This window comes from Semicossyphus pulcher, unplaced genomic scaffold, assembly GCF_022749685.1.
Source record: "Semicossyphus pulcher isolate SPU_LCO1_2020_fin unplaced genomic scaffold, fSemPul1.0.p SCAF_11, whole genome shotgun sequence".
NCBI classification, from domain to species: Eukaryota; Metazoa; Chordata; class Actinopteri; order Labriformes; family Labridae; genus Semicossyphus; species Semicossyphus pulcher.
In genome coordinates, this window is record NW_027211615.1 from 5,614,062 (window position 1) to 5,635,359 (window position 21,298).

General features: G+C 42.2%; 1 protein-coding gene across 1 annotated transcript in view; it reads right to left on the reverse strand.

The window, feature by feature from the left end:
* Positions 1 to 600: 600 nt before the first annotated feature.
* The window catches only part of LOC138612937 (gamma-aminobutyric acid receptor subunit rho-2-like), a 30,346-nt gene continuing 9,648 nt past the window's right edge, over positions 601 to 21,298 (reverse strand). The window contains exons 3-9 of the mRNA XM_069686474.1: positions 13,539 to 13,606; positions 5,986 to 6,209; positions 5,819 to 5,901; positions 4,667 to 4,807; positions 3,137 to 3,289; positions 1,010 to 1,218; positions 601 to 912 (exon numbers count right to left, since the gene is read on the reverse strand). Coding sequence (XP_069542575.1) covers positions 601 to 912; positions 1,010 to 1,218; positions 3,137 to 3,289; positions 4,667 to 4,807; positions 5,819 to 5,901; positions 5,986 to 6,209; positions 13,539 to 13,606 — 1,190 coding nt within the window. The remainder of the gene's footprint in view (positions 913 to 1,009; positions 1,219 to 3,136; positions 3,290 to 4,666; positions 4,808 to 5,818; positions 5,902 to 5,985; positions 6,210 to 13,538; positions 13,607 to 21,298) is intronic.

The following is a 21,298-nucleotide window of genomic DNA, read 5'->3' on the forward strand; positions in this document are numbered from 1 at the left end:
CTTTAGGGTGGGGCTACCTTGTGATTGACATAAGTGACTACAGCTACCTAAAAATATCCTGTTCATGTTCGGTTGAACTAAACTCCACTCCTCTTGTTCAAATATGGTCACTTCTGGCTCCAAAAACCAAGATGCCAACAGCATGTTGTAAAATAGTTATATGGACATTTAGAAATTGGGGTTGAAGCTGAAGTTCACCAAAATAATGGTATCCAAATAAGCAGCTGTGGCCTTTGTTTTGGGTTAGACATGTTGGTTGTACGCAGAGTTGTAGAGTCAGGGTGATACCTTTGCCATTGGCTAACTTTTTGGTCTTAAATGAGTTGTTTTTGGACAACTTATATTAGACTAGTCTCACAACAAAACTTGTGCAACCAGCCCCTCAAGGTTGTTGGGATTATGATTGGGTTAGATGTGAGCTTGTGATATGATTATGTAAAGGAAAAGAAGCAGTTCAGCAGAAACTTGTGAGCCAAGGTTGGAGATATTCAGTCCCAGAAGTCTCTGATATTTGCCACATCCTGCCAAACTTGCAGAACGGAATCAAATTATTGTCTCTTCTAATCTCCACTGTTACAGTTTGAGCTAAACCGAGCAGGCTCAGCAGTACACACACCAGTAGATCAGGTTAAACAGGATGTAGGAGCCGGGAAAGATCATGCGAGAGTAAGTGTCGATGGCATGAGTGTTCTGGATGATCCGGAAGCCGCGTATGCCCTTCTTCTGCTTATTCCCTGTGGGCTCATTGTCCAGGGAGAGATGCACCACCATCCGCTCCTGTTTTTCTGATGCATCCTCAGCTGCCATGGAGGCCCTTGTGTACCCGGCCAGACTGTTGGCATCTGCCTCGCTGTACGTCCCGTCCAGCATCATGGTCCTGGCGTGGGACATGCCACAGGTGCAGGGGAGTGTCTGGGACTGGAAGGAAAGGAAGGAGAGGAATCAAGGTTAAATAAAAAGTTAAAAGCCCCATTTGAGATGTATTCCATATCTGAAAAGGTCTCTGTACCTGTTCCCTGGCTTTCTCTCTGAGCCTGCGGTCTTTACCGTCTCTCATCGTCGTTAGGTAGTTCACGGCAGCGTATTCAAGCACAGACAGGAAAACAAAGACGAAACTGACCCAGAGGTAAATGTCCACAGCTTTGATGTAGGAGACTCTGGGCATGGAGGCGTTGACTCCAGTGATGATGGTGGACATGGTGAGCACCGTTGTTATACCTAAAGCACAGAGAACCAACAGCCAAGATTAATCTACATTTCATGTCTGTCTGTCCCATACACAGAAGGCTCTGGAACTCAAGAATCTGCAAGTGTTGCTTCGTCAAAAGTAATAACATAAATGGTAAATGGGCTGTACTTAAATTGCGCTTTTCTAGTCTTTGCGACCACTCAAAGCTGCTTTTACACTACATGTCACATTCACCCATTCACACACACATTCACACACTGATGGCAGAGGCTGCTACGTAAAGTGCCCAACTGTCAATCAGTTATCACATTCATACCTGTTAGCTATGCCCCTGGGAGCAATTTCAGTGTCTTGCCCAAGGACACTTCGGCATGTAGACTGAGGGAGCTGGGGATTGAACCTCCGACCTCCGATTGAAAGACTCTACCACTGATCCACAGCCTCCCGTTCATAAACCGTTCACCATCCTCGTTGATGTTAAGGAAGTATTCCTGGCCTTGGTCGTTTTAAGCATTTTCTCAGAAGGACATCATCTGATCTCCATTAAGAAGAAACAACTCTTGGTACACCTCCAAAATATTCTCGCTCCCAAATCATCAAGTCCAGCAGCTTGGTCAGTAGCTTCAAGATGTATAGGTACCACTCTGCGTAGACTTCGCTCTTTGGTCAAGTTACAGTGATAAATAAAAATCATCTGCTTAGACTCTTAACTATGGGCACCAACACTACTTGCTTAGGTTTAGCAGAAAGATAATTGTTTGGGTTTAATAAGTACTAGTGGATTATTTTGACTAACTAACAGAAATCATTATTCATGACTTGGGATAAAAAAGTCCCGTGCTTGTCGATTGCCCCTGACCAAAGCCCCCAAGTGGACTTACTTTCTTCATACTGCATCACCTGACTTAACCTGGACATCCAAACAATTAACTTAAGGACAATGATACTAGAGGTGTACTGAGCTCATCGTGCTTTGAAGCATGGGGCCACTGACCAGACTGCTGTGTTTGATGAGTTGGGAGTGAGAACAGACTGACCCCATGGCCCAATCCCAATCTGCACCCTAAAGCCAGAGCACTCAACCCTCAAAGACATAACTGCTGCCAGGCGTGCAGTGCTCCAGGATGTGAGTTCATGAGGGCTTGAAATCGTTTAATACTAATTTTGCTATGAACTCTGGGTAAGTCCCACAGGGAAGTCTGCAGATATGCTGACTCATGGAAGGGAGGTAATTTGGCATTGAAAAGTGAGCTTCACCGTCCTTATGCACAGCCTGAGACCCTCATACACTTCCCTCATACACACCTCAGAGTCCGTAAATCTGTGAGTGTGGAGATTGGGATTGGGCCACAGTAGAACAAGAGGCTTAAACCCTATTAGCACAGGAGTTTTATCACTTAGGGACCTTTGTAGAGGTGGTGCATGATCTTAATAGGTTATAAATCTGACATGTCAGCAATTTGTTTAGTAATAATTACCTACCACATTAAGGCAAATACAATAATCGAGTCATTTAATCAAATGAGGCCCCTGAGAAGCAGCATCTCACTGATGTGAGGTTGTGTTTTGGTCTTGTGAAGCTATTTTACTAGATGAGATTGATGACTGAAGCAGTACAGAACATTTTCCTATCTTTAAACAGGCCCAACAGGTTTTATGTGGTTGGCATCAAAGTAATGTTAGGAAACAAATGTTTCACAAAGCCTTGACATAATATCCAGGCTATAATATCAGTACATTTGAGTACTCAACAGAATAAAGTTGATGATATTTGAAGTCCAGAAAAACTCCATCTAATGCTTGTTTTGGCCAAAAACTTTCCCAAAATGTCCAACATTCAGTTTGCTTCTTTTCACTTGTGCTAACTGGCTTCTGCTCTCAGATGTGCTTTTAATACACATTAAATACGAAAGAGCAGTGTGGTCATTGTGTTGCGCATGTTCTTACCTAATGACACTCTGGCAGGGACGGCCCTGCGGTCGATCCAGAAGGACACCCAGGACAGCATGACCATCAGAGTGGCGGGGAAGTAGGTCTGCAGCAGGAAGAAGAAGATGTGACGCCGCAGAGTGAAGTTGATGTACAGACGGTTGTACCAGCCTGGGGACAGGAAAGAAATATTTAATGGATATTTGTCAGTATGTGTGGGGGTTAAAACAGAGATTTGTGGGCTGATATGATGCAGAACCAGGTGAAATAACTAACATATCTGCACAGGATTTAAATAAATGTGGAGGGACATTTACAAACAAAGAGATCTATAACAGCAGAGCACAATAATCTAGAAAATGGCAGAAAAATAATGTGAGGGGGATATATTTATACATTTCTCAGAGGTTCACCATTTCTCTAGGAACAGCAAATATCTTATTTGAGTAAAACTAACCACCGTGTCCTTGATTGGCATTTTCAGTGTGCTTTGTGCTTTGTAACTAGGACACTGTTTTGTTATAGGGAAGTTGCTACTAACTTCCAATATTTATATACTGTATTGTTTTTGTGTCAAAAAGTCTTTAACCTTCATCATGTTGGGCTGGAATTTGGGCTGTCACATCTTATTTGAAAAGCATTTTTGTTTGTAATTCTCAGCACACGACCGTTTCCTGACCGCATATCCGATCAGTCAACTACAGTCCTTTGTCATAGAAGACACTTTGATTTGTCACAGTAGAAAAAGCACCAGTATTATAAAAACATTAACAATTAGACTGTTGTAAAACCCTAAAGATTTGCTTGACAACACTGTCGTTACATTGTTAGTGTCTAATGTCAAGTTAATTCAAGTTGCCAGCTTGTCTGACCCTATAGAAAGGGCTAGAAAAGTGCATTATATAAAGGATTTAAAAATAACTGTGCATAAAATATGCTATGTAAATCAACTTTTCGTGCCTCATGGTTCTTTGGCTCTCCTCACTGAGGTTCAACTCAGCCGATGTGATTACTTCTGACTCGGCAAAATAATGGTCTGATAAAGCCTTCAGCAGGCCTTGGGGCGAACAGTCCCCGCTGATTCCTCAAGTTTTCTTTAACTATGGTTGATAAAACTTGAATTTATTCAAGAATATGCACCAGCTAGGCAAAACGTCAACGAAAATAGTAACGTTCTTAGAAATATTATTGGACAAGGCTCGTCAACACAGATTAAGGAGTCACAACGAGGTCCATTCCATCCCAGTTTATATGGATCAGTTATTCAAATGACCACATACTATCAGTGTACCTGTGCAGCTGTAGAGTGTACCTGTGCTGCTGTAGAAAGTACCTGTGCTGCTTTAGAGTGTGCCTGTGCCGTCAGTGTACCTGTGCTGTTGTAGAGTGTACCTGTTCTTCTGTAGAGTTTACCTGTGCTGTTGTAGAGTGTACCTGTGCAGCTGTAGAGTGTACCTGTGCTGCAAGTGTACCTGTGCAGCTGTAGAGTGTACCTGTGCTGCAAGTGTACCTGTGCAGCTGTAGAGTGTACCTGTGCTGCAAATGTACCTGTGCTGCTGTAGAAAGCCAGTCTGGAGGTTGTGTGAAACTTCTGGATGAGGAACTGAGACAGAGAAATCCTGTCGTCGGTGCTCAGAGACTCATCGCCACTTTTCCAGTAGAGCATCAGGTCTTCATCTGTGTAAGCATCTACAGGACAGAAAGCATGAATGTATAGAGCTTACTATTTTCAGTTTTAACAGCATGAGTCTGATTGCTGGACTGAAAAAACACACTAGACAGCTCTGAAAAATCTACAATACAAGCCTCAAATACTAGTAAAAAGAGGGTTGCTTACAAAGGTTGTCTTAAAACAATGCATGAAAGTATTTATGTGCATTTATGTACTGCATACATCTACTGTATATATGTATGTATAAGTACCCTGTTACTTACTTTATTTAAAACAAGTTTTATTTTTAATCCACTGATTGTAACTATTTGACCTCTATGCTGCTCACTTCCTACAGATGTTCAAATTAAAGGCTGAGAAATGTAAACATCTGTAAACCTTTCGGACAATTGCTTTCAATTTGAAATAACTGCAGGAAGTTCAGGGACAGAAGCATCATAGACCTAACCACTGCAAGAATGATGTGAATAAAAAATGTAATCTGGGTCTGATAAATAAATAAATGCAGTAAAGATAATTATTTGAAAAGACTGAAGTTCTGAGTAGTTACACTCAACACACTGCAAAAAAAACCATACAAATATACAAAATATAAAAAAATACAGCTTTATTTTGGAATTTAGTTTGTAATTTCTTGTTTCCTTAATTGTTTGTGTTGTTTTATAAATGCTGCCCACGTGTTGTCGAATTGATAACGTTTTTTTTTTATTGCATGAGTTTTGTCTTTTTGCTTGTGTTCTTTTTTTTTCTTAAGTGTGTTAAGTTTCAACATAACTCCTCCATTAATCCAACAAACTTTTAGACACATAAACAGTTCAGGTGCACTTAAGAACAAACAAGTGTGTTCTTTTTAAGAGCAGTGTGTTGAGCTCTCAGGGCCTCCGTACAACTCAGTGTTTTGATTTTGTGTCCTGCTGATTGAGGCAACACTCTGCAAAAACGCTTTAGGCCTTTAATAATGAGTAGCACGTTATCTTCACTTTCCTCTCAGCACTGCAGTTTAGTGTCAGAGCAACAGGAACACTCACAGCTCTCGAGCTCCAGCGTGCACGTCTGCGAGTCCAACGGGAAACGACTGAAATCCATGTTGCACGCAGCGGTCACCGTCACCCTGAGGAAATTAAAGCAGAGTGTAAATGTCAGCAGTGAGGGTGGGCATCTGTGTGTGTGTTTAGGGACGGCTTCCTGTCTTCACCTCAGGCTGTACAGGACGTGGCCATCGGGGAACACCCTCAGCATGATGTTGTCGGTGGTGGTGTCGTGGATGAATGACCTCTTGGAGTGGACGAAGAACACGTCAGGGACCCAGATCTTCTTCACCAGGCGGCCGTCAAAGGTCATGCTCTTGTTGGTGGTGCTGGGGAAGGCCAGCCGCTCGTCCTTCCAGTAGTGCCTCAGATACAGGGTCATGGTGAAGTCCTAATGAAGGGGCGAGGGGGAGGGGTGTTAGATAGAGGAACAGCCTCTGGGTTAAGTCTCACTATGACTCGAGTTCTGGTGGGATTACACAGATGCAGATCCTGGATTATATGGATTACTTATGACTGAATATACATGTTTAAGAGAAGTGCTGAACATATGTTAACTAAGTCCACAGCGTCCATTAGTCCTAGATTACCTCTGTCTGCTCAACTCCTTCCTCCTGTTACCATACAGGAAGGAGGCCTCCTGAGTCTGCACTACTCCCCCCTCCCCTATCACAGATCTTTGTGTCCTCTCCCATCATCCTCCTGGCATTATGTAAGAGCAGATCAGTTTGGAATAATGGCTGCATTAACACATCACACTATTGGCACCAATCATTAAAGTACCTTTGATGAGTGTAAGATGAGTTCAGGGGCAGGTCTGAGTCTCTCCAGTGGCTATTAACTGTAGTGTGCAGTATGCTTACTAATGAGAGGTGTTTTCTAATATTGAATTCCTTCAATGTATATAAAGCTATGTATAAACCTACCAGCATATTAGCTCTTTAAAACGTGAACAACTTGATGTACCTGAAAGCTGAATCTCTTAAAGGCTGACTATGTGCATATTACGTGTTTGTGGTTGTTTGTTGTCTTTTATCAATCAATTATTCTGTGGAGAGAGCTTAATGTGTGCAGCATCTGAGTCTAATAATAGGGACAATAAAGTGTTTTGTATCGTTTCATAATATGTTGTTTAATATCGTATCTTATTGTGTCATTACGTATGGTATTGTACTTAGGGCTGTCAAAGTTAACGCAATAATAATGAGTTAACGCAATTCCTTTTAACGCCACTATTTATTTTGCGATTAGCTCACATGCTTTCTATTATTATGTCCCTCCGCCCGCCCCGTAGTTTGTGAAATCAGGAAGCGATGCAGCTGTCTTTTAAAAGGGTCTGTTAAATGTCAAGTTCAGCCTCAAAGCCCAGCTCGATGGTTCTCTGGACAAGACAAAGTTATTTGTATTTACTGTCGATGTGAACGGAGTTACCACCGGAGTACGTTGAGTCTTAAATACCACTTGCTGGCCGAGCATACAGCTGATGCAGAGAGCCCAGGTTGTGACAAATGTCTGTAAGTGATTAAACTTTGAATAACATGTTATTTTAATCTCCTGCTGCAGACTCAATTACTTATTACTGAGGAATGTTACATTCAGGTCAACATGCCGTCTGTTGTTGTTTGTTGGGCTTCAGTTTGCCATGTTATGCTTTCAGCATATTTTTAATAGTTTTTTTTGTTTTAATCGATTGACAGCCCTAATCAGACTGCATTGTATTGTATTGAGATGTTTCATATTGTATCATATCCTGATGTTCATACACCAAAGAGCCGTTCAAAAGAATCGGATTGTGCGTGAACGTCACAACACTATGTCATATCATAGTGTATCATTTCATATCATATCTTATGATATCATTTTATATAGTATTGTTTTCATAAGGAATGTTAATGTATCCTTTCATAGCGTATTGAAATGTTTAATATTCTGAGCTTAATCCAAAAGGCAGCTGGACTTGGTTGAAGTTCTTGAAGACGTTTCGGCTCTCATCCAAAAGGCTTCTTTAATTCTGACTGGTGGACAGAGCTAGAAATATAAGCCTCTGTAGGTCATTAGTATGCTAATAGATGTGTAATCGGGGGTGAGTCGTTAGCCTGAGCTGAACCCAGTATCACTGAGAGTCATTAGTACCCTCTGGTGTTGATGGGTCGTTAGGCTCACATGATCCTGAGTGTGATCTCAGCTGTTTGGGCAGAGAATTCAACACTGCTTTGTAAGTGGGTGATAGGTGGTGTGTTAGGCCAACACCTCTGTTAAAGGATGGTTTTTCATGCTTACCATAGATGGCTTCCTCTTTCGAACCAGCGGTCTTCTTTGGCCAGGATGTGAACCTTGCTGTCTTCAGAGGAGTCCTTTGTCCTTTAGAGGTAGATGGACAGCTGAGTCCTGACCTGAGGAGCTGGCTCTCCTATGCTGGACCATGCGTTTGTGGAGGGGTTGTTTTGTTTCCCTGATGTACAGGTCCCTGCATTCCTCATTGCATTGTACTACATACACTACACTGCTCTGTTTATGTCTGGGTGTTTTGTCCTTAGGGTGGACAAGCTTCTGTCTGAGTGTGTTCGACAGTTTGAAGTGTACTGGGATATTGAGTTTGAGTTTCTCAGATACTCCAGACAGGTAGAGAATAACAATGCTGTGCTGTTTGCTGTTCTCTTCTTTCCTGTTGGGCTGTGTTTTTTAGAGGTCTTGCTGAAGGCCCAGTTTGGGTAGCCGCACGTCTGAAGTGCCTCCCTGAGATATTCCTGTTCCTTCTTCTTCCCCTCTGTCCTGGCGGGTACATTTTGAGCCTTGTGGTGTAGAGTTCTAATGACTCCTAGCTTGTGTTCTAGTGGGTGGTGAGAATCAAAAAGTTCTGGTCTGTGCTAGTGCATTTCCTGTAAACTTCAATGTTGAGGCTTCTGTCCTCTTCAATGTGCACAGTCCAGGAAGGCCAGGCTGTTTCCTCTCACATCTTCTTTGGTAAACTTGATGTTGCCATCTACTGCAGTGATGTGTGCAGTGAAGGCTTCCACTTCCTCAGATCGGATTTTTACCCAGGTGTCATCCACATATCTAAACCAATGGCTTAGGGTAGCTGAAGGAAGTTAGAGCTTTCCTCTCTACGTCGTCCATGTAGAGATTAGCCACTATTGGAGGCTAACGACTCACCCCTGATTACACATCTGAGGCTTATATTTCTAGCTCTGTCCACCAGTCAGTTATGGTGCGTTCCATTTGTACTCGGAAGTCGGAATTTTCTAGTTCCCAGTCAGAAATTTCAACTGGAACGCCCCCCGAGGTCGGATTTCTGACTCGACCTCATATCTCCGTGCATCAACAGTAAATGAAATTCGTAGTAGTAATTGTTTATTATCACTTTTTGTTTTATTTGTGTCTCATTGACTCAGTCGTACACACAGTACTGTCCAACTTCTATCTGTGGACATGTTGTGGACCTCATGTTTGTTCTGTAGTTGTCTGTATTCCAAGAGAGCAAGCACAATAACTGTTTTACTGGAGGCGTCCAACTTGGTTATCCGACTTGTTGTACTGGAATGCGGCCAACTTGGGTGTGACGTCATTCCCAGTTCTGACCTTCGACTTCCGAGGTCAATGGAACGCAGCGTTAGAGCTGAAGAAGATTTTCCGATGAGAGGTGAAACATCTTCAAGAACCTTTTGGATTAAGCTTAGAATTACATGACCTGGATAACTGAGAACCTTCAAAGGACATTGTTTAATATTACATTGTATCATTTCATATCATATCCCATCGAACTGTTTCATATCGTATCTTTTGGTATCGTATCTTATTGTATTGTTTAAATGTATCATATTATATCGTATTGTTTCATATCATATCGTAATGTTCATATTGTATTGTATCTTGATGTATTTTAAGGTTTAAAAACAATAACACATTCTGTCACTTACAAATTAAAAGTTGAATTTATTATCAACAAAAAGCACCTTTGCTCAGCTGCCTGCAGGCTTTCATCAGAGGTTTCTGCTGCTGAAGCCACACTTCATGGCTCATGAGAAAATGTGTGCAGACTTAAGATAAATTTAGCTTTTGTAGCTGACATTAGAGTTTTCTCACTTCATGACTGTATCCAAACGTCTGAATCTTACAGACTGCAGACTTTGCAGGCATCTGCTCGTTCTGAGAGCTGTCCAAACCACCATGTCATCCGGTCCAACAGAAGCATCAAGCAGACTTTCTGCAGACTTCCAGAGATTAATTACCCACAATTCATTACAACACTCACATGATGTTGTTTTTGTAACTGCCGACTAAAGAAACAAAAAATGTTTTTATGAATTTGTAAAACAATTTCTGTATTCAAACCTAACTTGAGTCATGTGGGCAGGAAATAATATTCAACCAGACAAATAAACAGCTGCAGGGCTCCAATGTCAACTTATTGTGTTGTTCTCAAAATGTCACTTTAGTGTTGTATTAAATAAGTGGACCCTACAGCCCTGCAGCTGAATATTTGTCTGCCTCAGTATTTTCACACGTTTTGCTCTCTCTCTGGTTAGGGTGTGTGTGCATGTTCTTTTTATGTTCAGGAATAATATTCTTCAACATCATACCAACGAATTGTAGAATTTGAATCTACTTTTAACAAATAATAATCAAGTCAGTTCACTTACTTTATGAGTATGACTTTACTTTGGCCACTGTTGGACCACACTCCTTATCATCTCATAATCACACAAAACAAAGAGGTTTTGGCTGCTAATGTTACTCCTCAGCCTGATGTTACTGTTTGAATCATACTCCCTGGTTCAGGACTTTTCTCTACTTGTCTAACTGTCATATTAGGTGTAAATAACATAAGCTTTCTATGAATCAAAAGGTCGGTGACATCCTATAATTCTGTTTTGTCATTGAATCCCAGGTGCAGCTTCAACACCAGCGATAAACACAAAAGAAAATGTGTGTGTTTCACAGCCCGATGCAGCCAGAGAGCTGCTTTGTTGTCTGCTTTGTCTCTATGATTAAACACACAAATGAGCCTCACTGTGAAACATGTTCCTACAACACCATGAACACACGCTGCTAATTATTTGACTAAAGCCCCGATACACCTCAGCTGTACTCAGCCCTCTCACACATGTTCAAATACCTGAATCAGCAACCTTACATGTGTATGTTATTACAGAGCACATACAGAGTATGACTAATGAACTGTTCATTTAAGGACAGGATTTACTCAGCACTTTAGCCCACGTTTCTCAACACGCTGTATAATTACTGTGATACTTTTATTTTGAAATTTTCTTTCACGCGTAATGTAATGGAACATTCCTTCACGCTTGTTTAGGCCTTCATTATGCGTTGGTTAAAGGTAGAGAATAGCCATAATACTTCAGTTGAATGGAGCCTATTAAAATTATATAATACAACAATATGTCTCCTATTATTAGTGTTGCTGATTTAAGTATAAATGCTGCTAATGATTGTTCAGATGAACTTTTAGTGTAGTTCAGCTCACTAGGCCCGCCCTGTAACTGAGACTTTGGTAGTCGGCCTCTGTTTGAGAAGCAGGAACATGAAACTATGAATCTGTGAGATTCACAAACAGGGAGTCAGAAACCAGAGAGCAGGTTTGGTCTCAGTGTTCTTAGAAACAAAACAACCTAGCAGGGCTCCTGCACAGTGTGACAGCATGGGCCTCCAGCTCTGGATAAGTTTAAGGGAAAATAAAAGAGTCGTAAATGTTTCCAGATTATATTATGATATAAAAATCTGAATTTTTAAATAGCAATTGGTTATGTATGTTTTTATTGCGTTTGGAGCAGCCAATGAAGCCAATAACACCCCTGTCCCACAGAAATAAGCAGGTTGACACAGGTTCATCAGACCCGGGAAGACCCGCTTGTCTCTTTCCCCATTGCCAGTGAAGTATCCTCCTGACGGTCTCTTTTCTGCTGCCTCACCGTCTGACGTCACAAATGCAACGGAAACTGAGTGAGGTGTTACGGTGGTTAGGTCTTTATTGTATCTATTACTCATTCAATCTGTTTATCAAACTGACAAAATGACAAGGAGACGCAGAAGTTACCAACGGAGCATAGCATCGCGCCGGAAAGGGGGCGGAGATTAGCGTGTTGACACAGGTTTTGTGTTTACATCAATGCAGATCGGCGCCGAAGTGATAATTACCCGGGTCTACTGCAGAGTCATTTGACCCGTGACTGAATGCTGGTTGTGACCTTTCCCACTAAGCAAGAAAGCTGGGTGTTAGCGGGTGTTAGTGGGTTTTTTGACCAGTGGGTAAACCAGTGTCAGATATTGTTGGAAAGTCCTCCAAGAGGTTTGGAAATTTTAGTCTAGTCTGGAATTTAAAATGAAAAATGTGCAGGAACCTTAAACTGTGTGAGCTTTAGTTCGGCTGTTATGTTGGATAAATTTGTTCCTAACATCTATACTTGGTCAAAGAGGTTTTGTTCTTTTCACCAACACCACTAATGTCCCTAAAATCTTGTTTTTGCATAACCTGGCTTTTCTAAATGACGCAGCAGGAGATAATTTGCAGTGTCACTGTTCAGCGTCCTGCAGCTTTGTGATATGACGTAATGTCATTAGGAGCGGCCGTCATCTGGAATCATTATTTATTTCTGCTCTCTGTTCCAAAACAATTAAATACACGACTCTGGGACCCAAATGAAGTGTAATCCTTGGTCGTCCTTGCAAACAGGAGCTTACACAACATCAGGACGACCGTTTTTTGGATCCAATTTTTGCTTCCAGAACAGAAGGTTGATTTAATTACATTACTCAACATGCATCAGTCTGACTTTGAACAAAATCAACATCCTACCACTGAGCTTCCGTAATCTGATTCTGGTTATCCAACTGAAAACAACAGCTTAATTACTAAAAATAAAAGAATACACTCATATGTCATTTCCAAGTACAGAACCCTCTAAAGGACAGATATCAAATACAGGACAACTGAGTATTTTAAAACTATATTTGGGCATTTAATCAAAAAGAAAGACGCTTCCTATAAAATCCTGAAACAGCTGTTACATCAAACTCTTCGAAGCCACCAGACTCCATACATAAAAACTATATTTTTGACCTCAGAGAACACAGGACTCACTGCTCTACTGCTGCCTCTGTCAGTCTCTCTGTGTTATTGTGTCTTACACAAATATTGTGATGCATTTGAACTAACCATTTAAAACACCAAAGTCACACAATAACAAAAACAAACCAACAGACTTAGGCAGCGGTGGACCTATAACTCCTGAGGTAAAATCACTGTTTTTGTCAATGGAGTCTGGTGTCTTCAGAGAGAGCGACGTATCGTCTGTTTCTGGTTAAACAAATCATCTTCCTCTTTAATAAAGATTAAATGAGCTTCCTCATCTGAGCTTCTAAAGTCAGAAACTTCCACGGCTGCAAACTCAGTCCGTCCCAGATTCTCGGGTTAAATCAGCCACCAGTTACATAATCCAGAGGAATAGTGCCACTAATAATGACATGATATTTCTACTTCTTCCATAATCTCATTACTCACAGTTTGTGTGGGACCCGGCTTTCAAACCTGATTGAATATTGAGTTTGAGTGATTCCAGTAATCCTCTATAAATACACCCAAACTGAATCTGTTTCAGTGAGTTACTGTCAGTATCTGCAGCTGACTCCACTTCTTTCTGCAGACAGATTTAAATAATACTGTGTGCAGATGTGTGAGATTTAACCCATTAACTCCACTTACCATGTCCACCTCTGATATGCTGTCCAAACTCTCCACCTGCACGTCCACTCCCACAGGCACAGCTGGACCTGCACACAAATAACAAACAGATTAGAGTGCATTAAACACAAGGGCCAGTTCGAGGTGGGATCATTACGCCTCTGTTACCCCTTTTCCACCTACGCAAACCTGGTTCTAGTTCAGGGCTGGTGCTCGTGCTGGTTCAGAGCTGGTTCGACTTGCAAACCAAGTCAGAACCAGTTTGTTTTTGCACCCACTGGAGCCTGTTGAAGAGCCACGTCATGACGGCCTCGTGCCGACGACCAAATCACAGCCGTGATGATATTCAGTACAACATCACTCCCTGACATGAGGACGGAGCTTGTTATGGTGCTGAGGTGAAACCGCAGTGTAAAGAAGGCTAGAGACTGTACAGATGTACTGTTTCATGTCTGTTAAACTCAGTTTGTTTTTTTACATTTTAGAGCAGATTTGGAACCAAGACTTACAGAACATCCAGATCCCAAAGTACAGGTTCTGTCAGTCCTACTGTTATCAAAACAATATGTATATTATTCTAATGTGCAAACTGGACAAACATTTCTGGAGCACAAATATACAGTGCTTTTCCAGTCTAGTCCACTCAAAGCTCTTAACACTACATGTCACATCCGCCCTCTCACACACACACATTCACACACTGATGGCAGAGGCTGCTATGCAAAGTGCCAACCTGCCCATCAGGCTCTAATCTAATCACATTCACACTCACACACCGACGGCTCTGTTGGAAGCTATTTGGGGTTCAGTGTCTCACCAAAGGACACTTTAACATGCAGACTGCAGGATCCGGTAATCAAACCGCTAATGAGAAGATTAGTGGACGAATCACAGCCATCATTTTACACTACTGATCCAGGCGTCAGATGTGAGTGAGTGAGTAGAATACCACTCGATGGTGATACTAGATACATGATGGAGGCAACAACAGCGTTGGCATCAGCTACCCCAGAGAAAGATGACGGTGGTGACCATGGTGACCGTGGTGACAAAGACGAACAGGTCAACGAACACCCCTTTAAGTTAACTCCATTTTTTAAGGTGCTTTAAAGTTCAAATCTCGAAGATCTCACTTTTGTTCTCTTTGGCGGCACCTGTGGTGATAATTGCAGGAGCACACTTCCCAGATATCCAGACAGTGCTGCATGTGTGACGTCCACGGTTGGCTCCGGTTGTAACTCTTGATTTTCCTCGCTGACGGTCGCTTTCCCTTTAAGACTGTTTGCTTCATCTGAGCGTCGAGTTTGTTTCTTTTTCTTTGGATTTTCACTTATTGTTGAAGTTGTATCTGTAGTCATCCATCTTTTCTTTGTTTGTTCAGCCATAGTAGATTACTGTTTACTCTCAACACTTGCAGAAGAGAAAAGCAGCCGCTTAGCTCCGCCGGTGGTGTTTTTCACGAAATCTCATCCTGCTTTCTTTAACAGTCATATGTATCACTCACTTTCAATTTTTGCCCTACAAAATGTAAACAAAGGCAGCGTGCAGTTAATCGCTTCGTCTGACACCTACCCCCCACCAGCAGTTTCCGGCATTAACTATACAAAAATAATCAGTCTTGTCGCTAATGGTCTGGTTTGCTTTATATATATATAGAGTCATCACAATTAGTTTCAGTCTGTTTCATAACCAGCCAAAAAATGATAGCTTTAAGACTTTAACAATAAATATCAGAAACAGACTTGATACTTAAGTTCAGTAAATATTAGATACTTTAAGACTCTTACTTGAGTAATATCAGAACAGCAGACTTTCACTTCTACCAAAGTCATTTTATCTGTATTATATCAGATATTATCATATCTGTACTTCAGTCTGGCTTTCAGGTCCTTCATCCACCACTGGTGAAGTAATTAAACCAGTACTTAGACTGCATTTTAGAGAAGCTTGCTTGTAGTTAAACTAGATTCATATTTGCATAATTCAAGTGGTTAAATAACTTTATTTTGGCATTTTTGTGTCGTACAGTAACTGATCCCTCTTTGACCACTGTGAAGGCATGACCAGGACATGCGTTAGTCATAACAATCGATTAATGCTGTTTATCTACAAATGTTCAAATGCATGCTAATTTAGAATTCAGTTATCCTGCTTGTTGCTTCAACACCTCCTGATCGATGGACATTAAAACTGAAGCTGACATTGACGTTTGACCGGTGAGCGAGCTGCACTTTCTGCAAGAAACTACACTGAGTTTTTTTAAACATATTTTCTCAGTAATCTGTATCATATGTACTTCGTCAATTTCATTTTTCTTTAATAATATTTCAAAGTAGCTCTAGTCTCCCTGTGGCCGAGGTAATTGTTAGCGTGCAAAGTTAAGCACTCAAGTCGCTCCACCACCACCGACCCTGCGGTGAACCACGCCGTGTCGCAGTTAAGGTCAGTTTGGGATTTCTACTGAAATTAAAGAGTATCCTCGTAGCCGTGTCATTAATAGCCAAACAAATACACACACACACACACACACACACACACTCTTTATATCTGTGTATTAAAGTGACATTGGCTGCTGTAGTATTGTTAATCTGAGCAGCAGGGAGGGTGCCAGCCTTACGTAACCGGTGGCATGACAGAGCTGCTACCTGGAAGAGAGAGAGAGGGGGTATTTACTCATCCCCGGTCCAGCTGTCAGCAGTGTCCTCCCTGCTCTTACTCACACCATATGCCACGCATCACGTGCCAGACTCTGCAATCCCCTGAGCTCCGGCTGACATGTCGTCTCAGCAGATACAGCACCAGACACCTGCTGTGAGAAACACCCAGACCAGCGGTGCTCATGGAACCGGACGGGTCTGCAGCTGCAGCCAGAACCATCCAGAGCCGGACCGAGGGGTGAGGACACAGCCAGGGGAAAGGGTCTGTTCAGAAGTGTGCATGTTCTCAGATTACAGGCTACAGCGGCCTGTTTCCTGAGCTTCAGAATGAGGCGGAAGATGAGAGGGCTGTGTGTTCAGGCGGGACAATCAGGCTCATATAAAACACGAGTGGTTTTGCCAGAAGATTTCCTTTTTGCTATTTTGGTCTGACAGCATCAGCAAATTATTCCACTACACTGATTATCAGATGAGACCAACAAATGCGTCATCAGAATGCTCCACTTCATAATTCTGTCGGCCCCTTGTAGCTCTCAGGAGCACATCTGTGTGCTTTAGAATGATAACAATAATATAATAAAGCTTATTTGAACAGCATCTTTCAAACATGGTTACAAAAGCCTCGCAGCAGCAGAATGAAATTTATATTATTGTATTATATAAAGGAACATTATGGCAACAGTAAACTACCATGAAGTGTACAATAAGAAATAACACGACAGGAAAACTATACAATTAATTAGACTCAGTGTGTTTTAAAAGACATCAATTTTAATGTATTGATAAAAGTCGTACAAGATCATCTCTCTCTCTCACACAATGGCCATCACATTTAGATTGACATCTGCAGGCTCCGCCTACAACACAGGTGCACGTGACAATCAATGTAGTGTACCTTTATATGTTTGAGCTGTACAGGTCAGAATCAGAGGAGGTCATCTAAAATTATTCACTTCAGCTGCTCACTGAATGCTGAGCTACAAAGCTTTGCTGTCCATACTATAGTTAGCAGTTAGCATACACATGCTACGTTTGCTGAGATGGTGTTTTTGTTTATTTGCACTGTGAACGATGAGTCGGTAGCGTTAGCTAGTGCTTTATTATTACTGAGCTAACCTTTCCCAGCCCACACAGAACACCCGCATCAGCAGCCCTCACAAACAACACTCGACGGTTGTCAATAACAGTGCTGTGACCAAGTCATCTTTGCTGAAGTCCCAAGTAAGTCTCAAGTCATTTGGATCAAGTCTCAAGCAAGTCTCGAGTCATTTTTTCTTGGGCACGTCAAGTCAAGTCACAGGTTGTCAAGTCAAGTCGAGTCCTTAGTTAAGGCAAGTCAAGTCCCGAGTCACGTCACTTTTCTTCCACCCAAGCTCCAGCACTCTTACCTGTAGTATCCGGTCTTTATAAAGAGAAAGACAAGGTGTTAGCAGCTCGTCTAATAATGATATTATTGGCCAGTTTATATAACCTGTTCAAAAAGTATGACAATGAATTGTATCTGTATTATCTTGGCACAGACGCAGCCATGATGATGGTCTGCTCTGAGACCGTATTGAGTAGTAACGAGTACGACTGATGAGGCTTCTCTTTGGGGGCTTTGATGTTGCATGTTGCCATAGCGAGGAGTTTGACTGACATCCAATCATAACATACGGGGAGCTTTTTGAGTCGTCCAATCATGACTCCCAGTTTGTGCTGCGTACATACTTGATAGTTAGACAAAAACGTGACAACATTGAATTGTATCATTTTATATTTAACAGCAAACATTCAAACTTATGAACACACGCAAGTCATCCGAGTCATCATGCCTCAAGTCAAGTCGAGTCTCAAGTCATTTATTTTTTGTCAAGTCGCAAGTCATCAAAACAGTGACTCGAGTCGACTCGAGTCCAAGTTCCCAAGTCTCAAGTCCTCATCCCTAGTCAATAATGAACTGCAGTGATTATCATATACTAAAGGATGACTCCAACATCAGTGTATAGCTGCTACGTGAGTACTGTTATGATGGCTGCTGGAGCTGAGTTGGAGTTGACGGGTCATTTTCCTTATAAATATCCAAGATTAACCGTGCCCAATTTAAACCCAGTATCTAAAAGGCTTCCAGAAACTTCACTGACAATACTTAATACTTAATCTAGCCCCTTTTCTCTCCTGCTGTTTGTTTACACCTCGCACACGTTTGCTTCTGCACTGGGCTTTGCGCTGAGGTTGCTTGGTTCAATGTAAAATGTGAAAGGCGGCATAACGGCGGAGCTTCATTACGGTGCTGTGGCAGAATTGCAATAGCCTTTTTTACACAGCGGTTCCGCCTCAGCACCGTAACGAAGCTCCGTCCTCATGCCACCTTTGTCATTCTACATCGGACCAAGCAACGCCGGCGTTAAGCCGCCCCAGGGTGTTTTCTGATAGCATTCCGGCAGAAGCAAAATATGCGTGAGGTGTAAACTAATAATGCATGCTTCAGTGTAAAAAGGGCTAAAGTAAAAAGGGCTTATGAGATGCTAAATTGCTTAGATAGAAGGCTGTTGAGGATTTAGGTTCCCAGTAGCTTTGAAGGATATAAGTAAAACCTTAACAAGTTTGAAAGATTATTTATAGAGTGAATGAATGCATCAATAACTATTTCAGGTTCTTGTGAGACAGAAAGAACAGCATTAAGGAATTAAGATGATTAACAAAGGTGATGCAGCTAGAGGTGATGCTGGTGGAGTTGAAGTCTTCTCTTCAGCATTCCCCGACAGTTATTCATCGGCTGTTCCTGCTGGCTACAAAAGAGACATAGAGCTGTGTGTCATCTGCAGAAAAGGGACAAAAGAGCTCCAGTAAGTGTTTGCCCCTTCACCTTACAGACCCACACACAGCGTCACAGAGGAGCACACACTGAGAGTCTGAATGGGAAACAGCCTGTTTATGCGCACAAACAGCTGCAGAACAGGAACACTGATAGTTCCGGACAGAGCTCCAGTAAACCCCCACAGCTCCTTTTAACACCTCGTCCCTCTCCTTAAAATTGACTTATTGTTAAAGCCAAAACAAAAACACATAATCCAAACACAGCCGACATAAAAACAAACATTTTATTAGCCAAACGTAGGAAATGTATTCAGCTACTGAATATTTTATCAGAGTAATTATTTGAGTCCCTGTTCATTTCCCCCGCTGCATTAAAGTTCATAAAGTCTCTAATTAAGAAAGTTACACTTAAAGGCAACAAAATGATGATTAATCTGAAAACTACAGGATGTAGGTGTTGAAGGGGGACTTTTATTTTGAAGTGTGCCTGCAGAAGTTAGAGCATATTAAAGTCTTAACCCTGAAATTAGGCAATAGGGGAATATTTCACTTATAGAGGCCGTTTCTGTGGTTTCTGCTGGTACTTTTAAAGATCAGTGAGCGCTCCTTCCTCTCTTTACTGCTTTATGCTCATCTAATGAACTTCTGAGTCGGAATCTGGCCAAAACGAGAAGGAAGAAGAAGAAGGCAGAAAGAAACACAGGTTGTTAGGTGGGTTGGAGTTATCTGGGGGCCACTGAAGCAGCGCTGCACCCTGCTGCTGCAGATTCAAAATACTCAACATGAATGTCGCCTGCTGGCAGCCGCAGTGTCACCCGCTCACCGCCTGAAAGCACCTTTTCAAACCCTGAATGAGACACCTGAAATAGAACACGACCACGAGCAGGAACATCACACATGTCTCCTGGAGAGGTGTTTAATGTAGAGATAAACTCTTCACATGTTTGTGTGTGACAGGCTCAAGCAGAGAGGAGGCATAAAGACGCTAACTTTAGCCTCCGTTAAATGCTGATCATACCGGACCAAGGTGAGCTACAGCAGCTGAATCCCTCAGATTAACTCATTCATTCTAAATGGTATTGCTATTTAATTCAACCTCTCACTTATAAGAGTAGAATGAGGGAGAACTGACATAAATGCAACAAGACACGTTGTCTCTTACAACACGTTTACAGCATGTGGCCAGTGTGGAACTTCAACAGGATTCACCTACTCTGCAGGGAAATGTGGCCGGAAGCCAGTTTAGCACAAATGGAGTTATTTTTTTTATTTAAAGTCATGTTTGTATGTTGTGGAGCCAAAATAAAGGTGTTTATCTGCATCTGTCTGTTCTTCATTTGTTAGCATAGTCATCACATGTCATGCATGCTACTTCTGGTCTGTAAGGACCTTCAAAGCATGGAAGACCAGCATGGACAGTGTTGTGCAAGTTCACACTTAGGGCGTTTTCACATTAGCTACGGTTCTGTACCCGAGTACACTTGCGGTAGGACTCTGAAGCAGAAGGTGGCGGTAATGCACCTCAAAAACATGGAGAAGAAGAAGAGTATCATCAACTACGTAACATTGTTTATGTTGTCGTTCAGCGTAGAAAAGCATGCGACTCACATGATCCCAAGCCCGTACAATGGAGCCGACCTTCTCACTATGCCGACTATTATTCATGTTTTGGAGAAAATCTCAAGAGCGACCCTCTCACCTACATTCCTACGGTATCAGCCCTGGCCGTGCAGCTCAGAGGATGAGATCGGCGGTGCTGCGCGCATACGTGGATTTCGGAGGAGACATTATAAAAAGCGGTCCACTTCTGTGGTTTGGTACGGTTAGCTTTCACACCTGATGCGTACCGTAACCGAGCACCCATGAACCGTACTTGACACCACTTTTTCAAGTGGACCCGGGTACAGATCAACGAACCATGCTCCAGTACGGTACACAGTGTTCACATTAATCAAACGGACTAGATTTTGGGGTCAAGTGTACTCGGATCCGGACCCAGGTCCCTAACCCCTCGATCCCACAGAATCCGTTTCCAGCGCTTTCTGTCTGCGTGGCGGTTCTGGTCTGTCAGACGGCACGAGCCCTCGCCCATAGGAAGCGTGTCTGGTCCGCAGTGCAGCGGAGCGCTGGCCCAAGCAGCTGGATTCACAAGATCACAAGATCGCAGGGGACCTACATTATTGCGCGAGAAATGCGAAATCACGTGATAACATCAGTGTTAAACAGAGCAACACACAAACATTTCAGTTTGCACCTCTGAGGTTGATTATCTGCTCATTTGGAGATCATTCTGTGATTTACTTTTGTGCTTCAATTAAAAGTGTT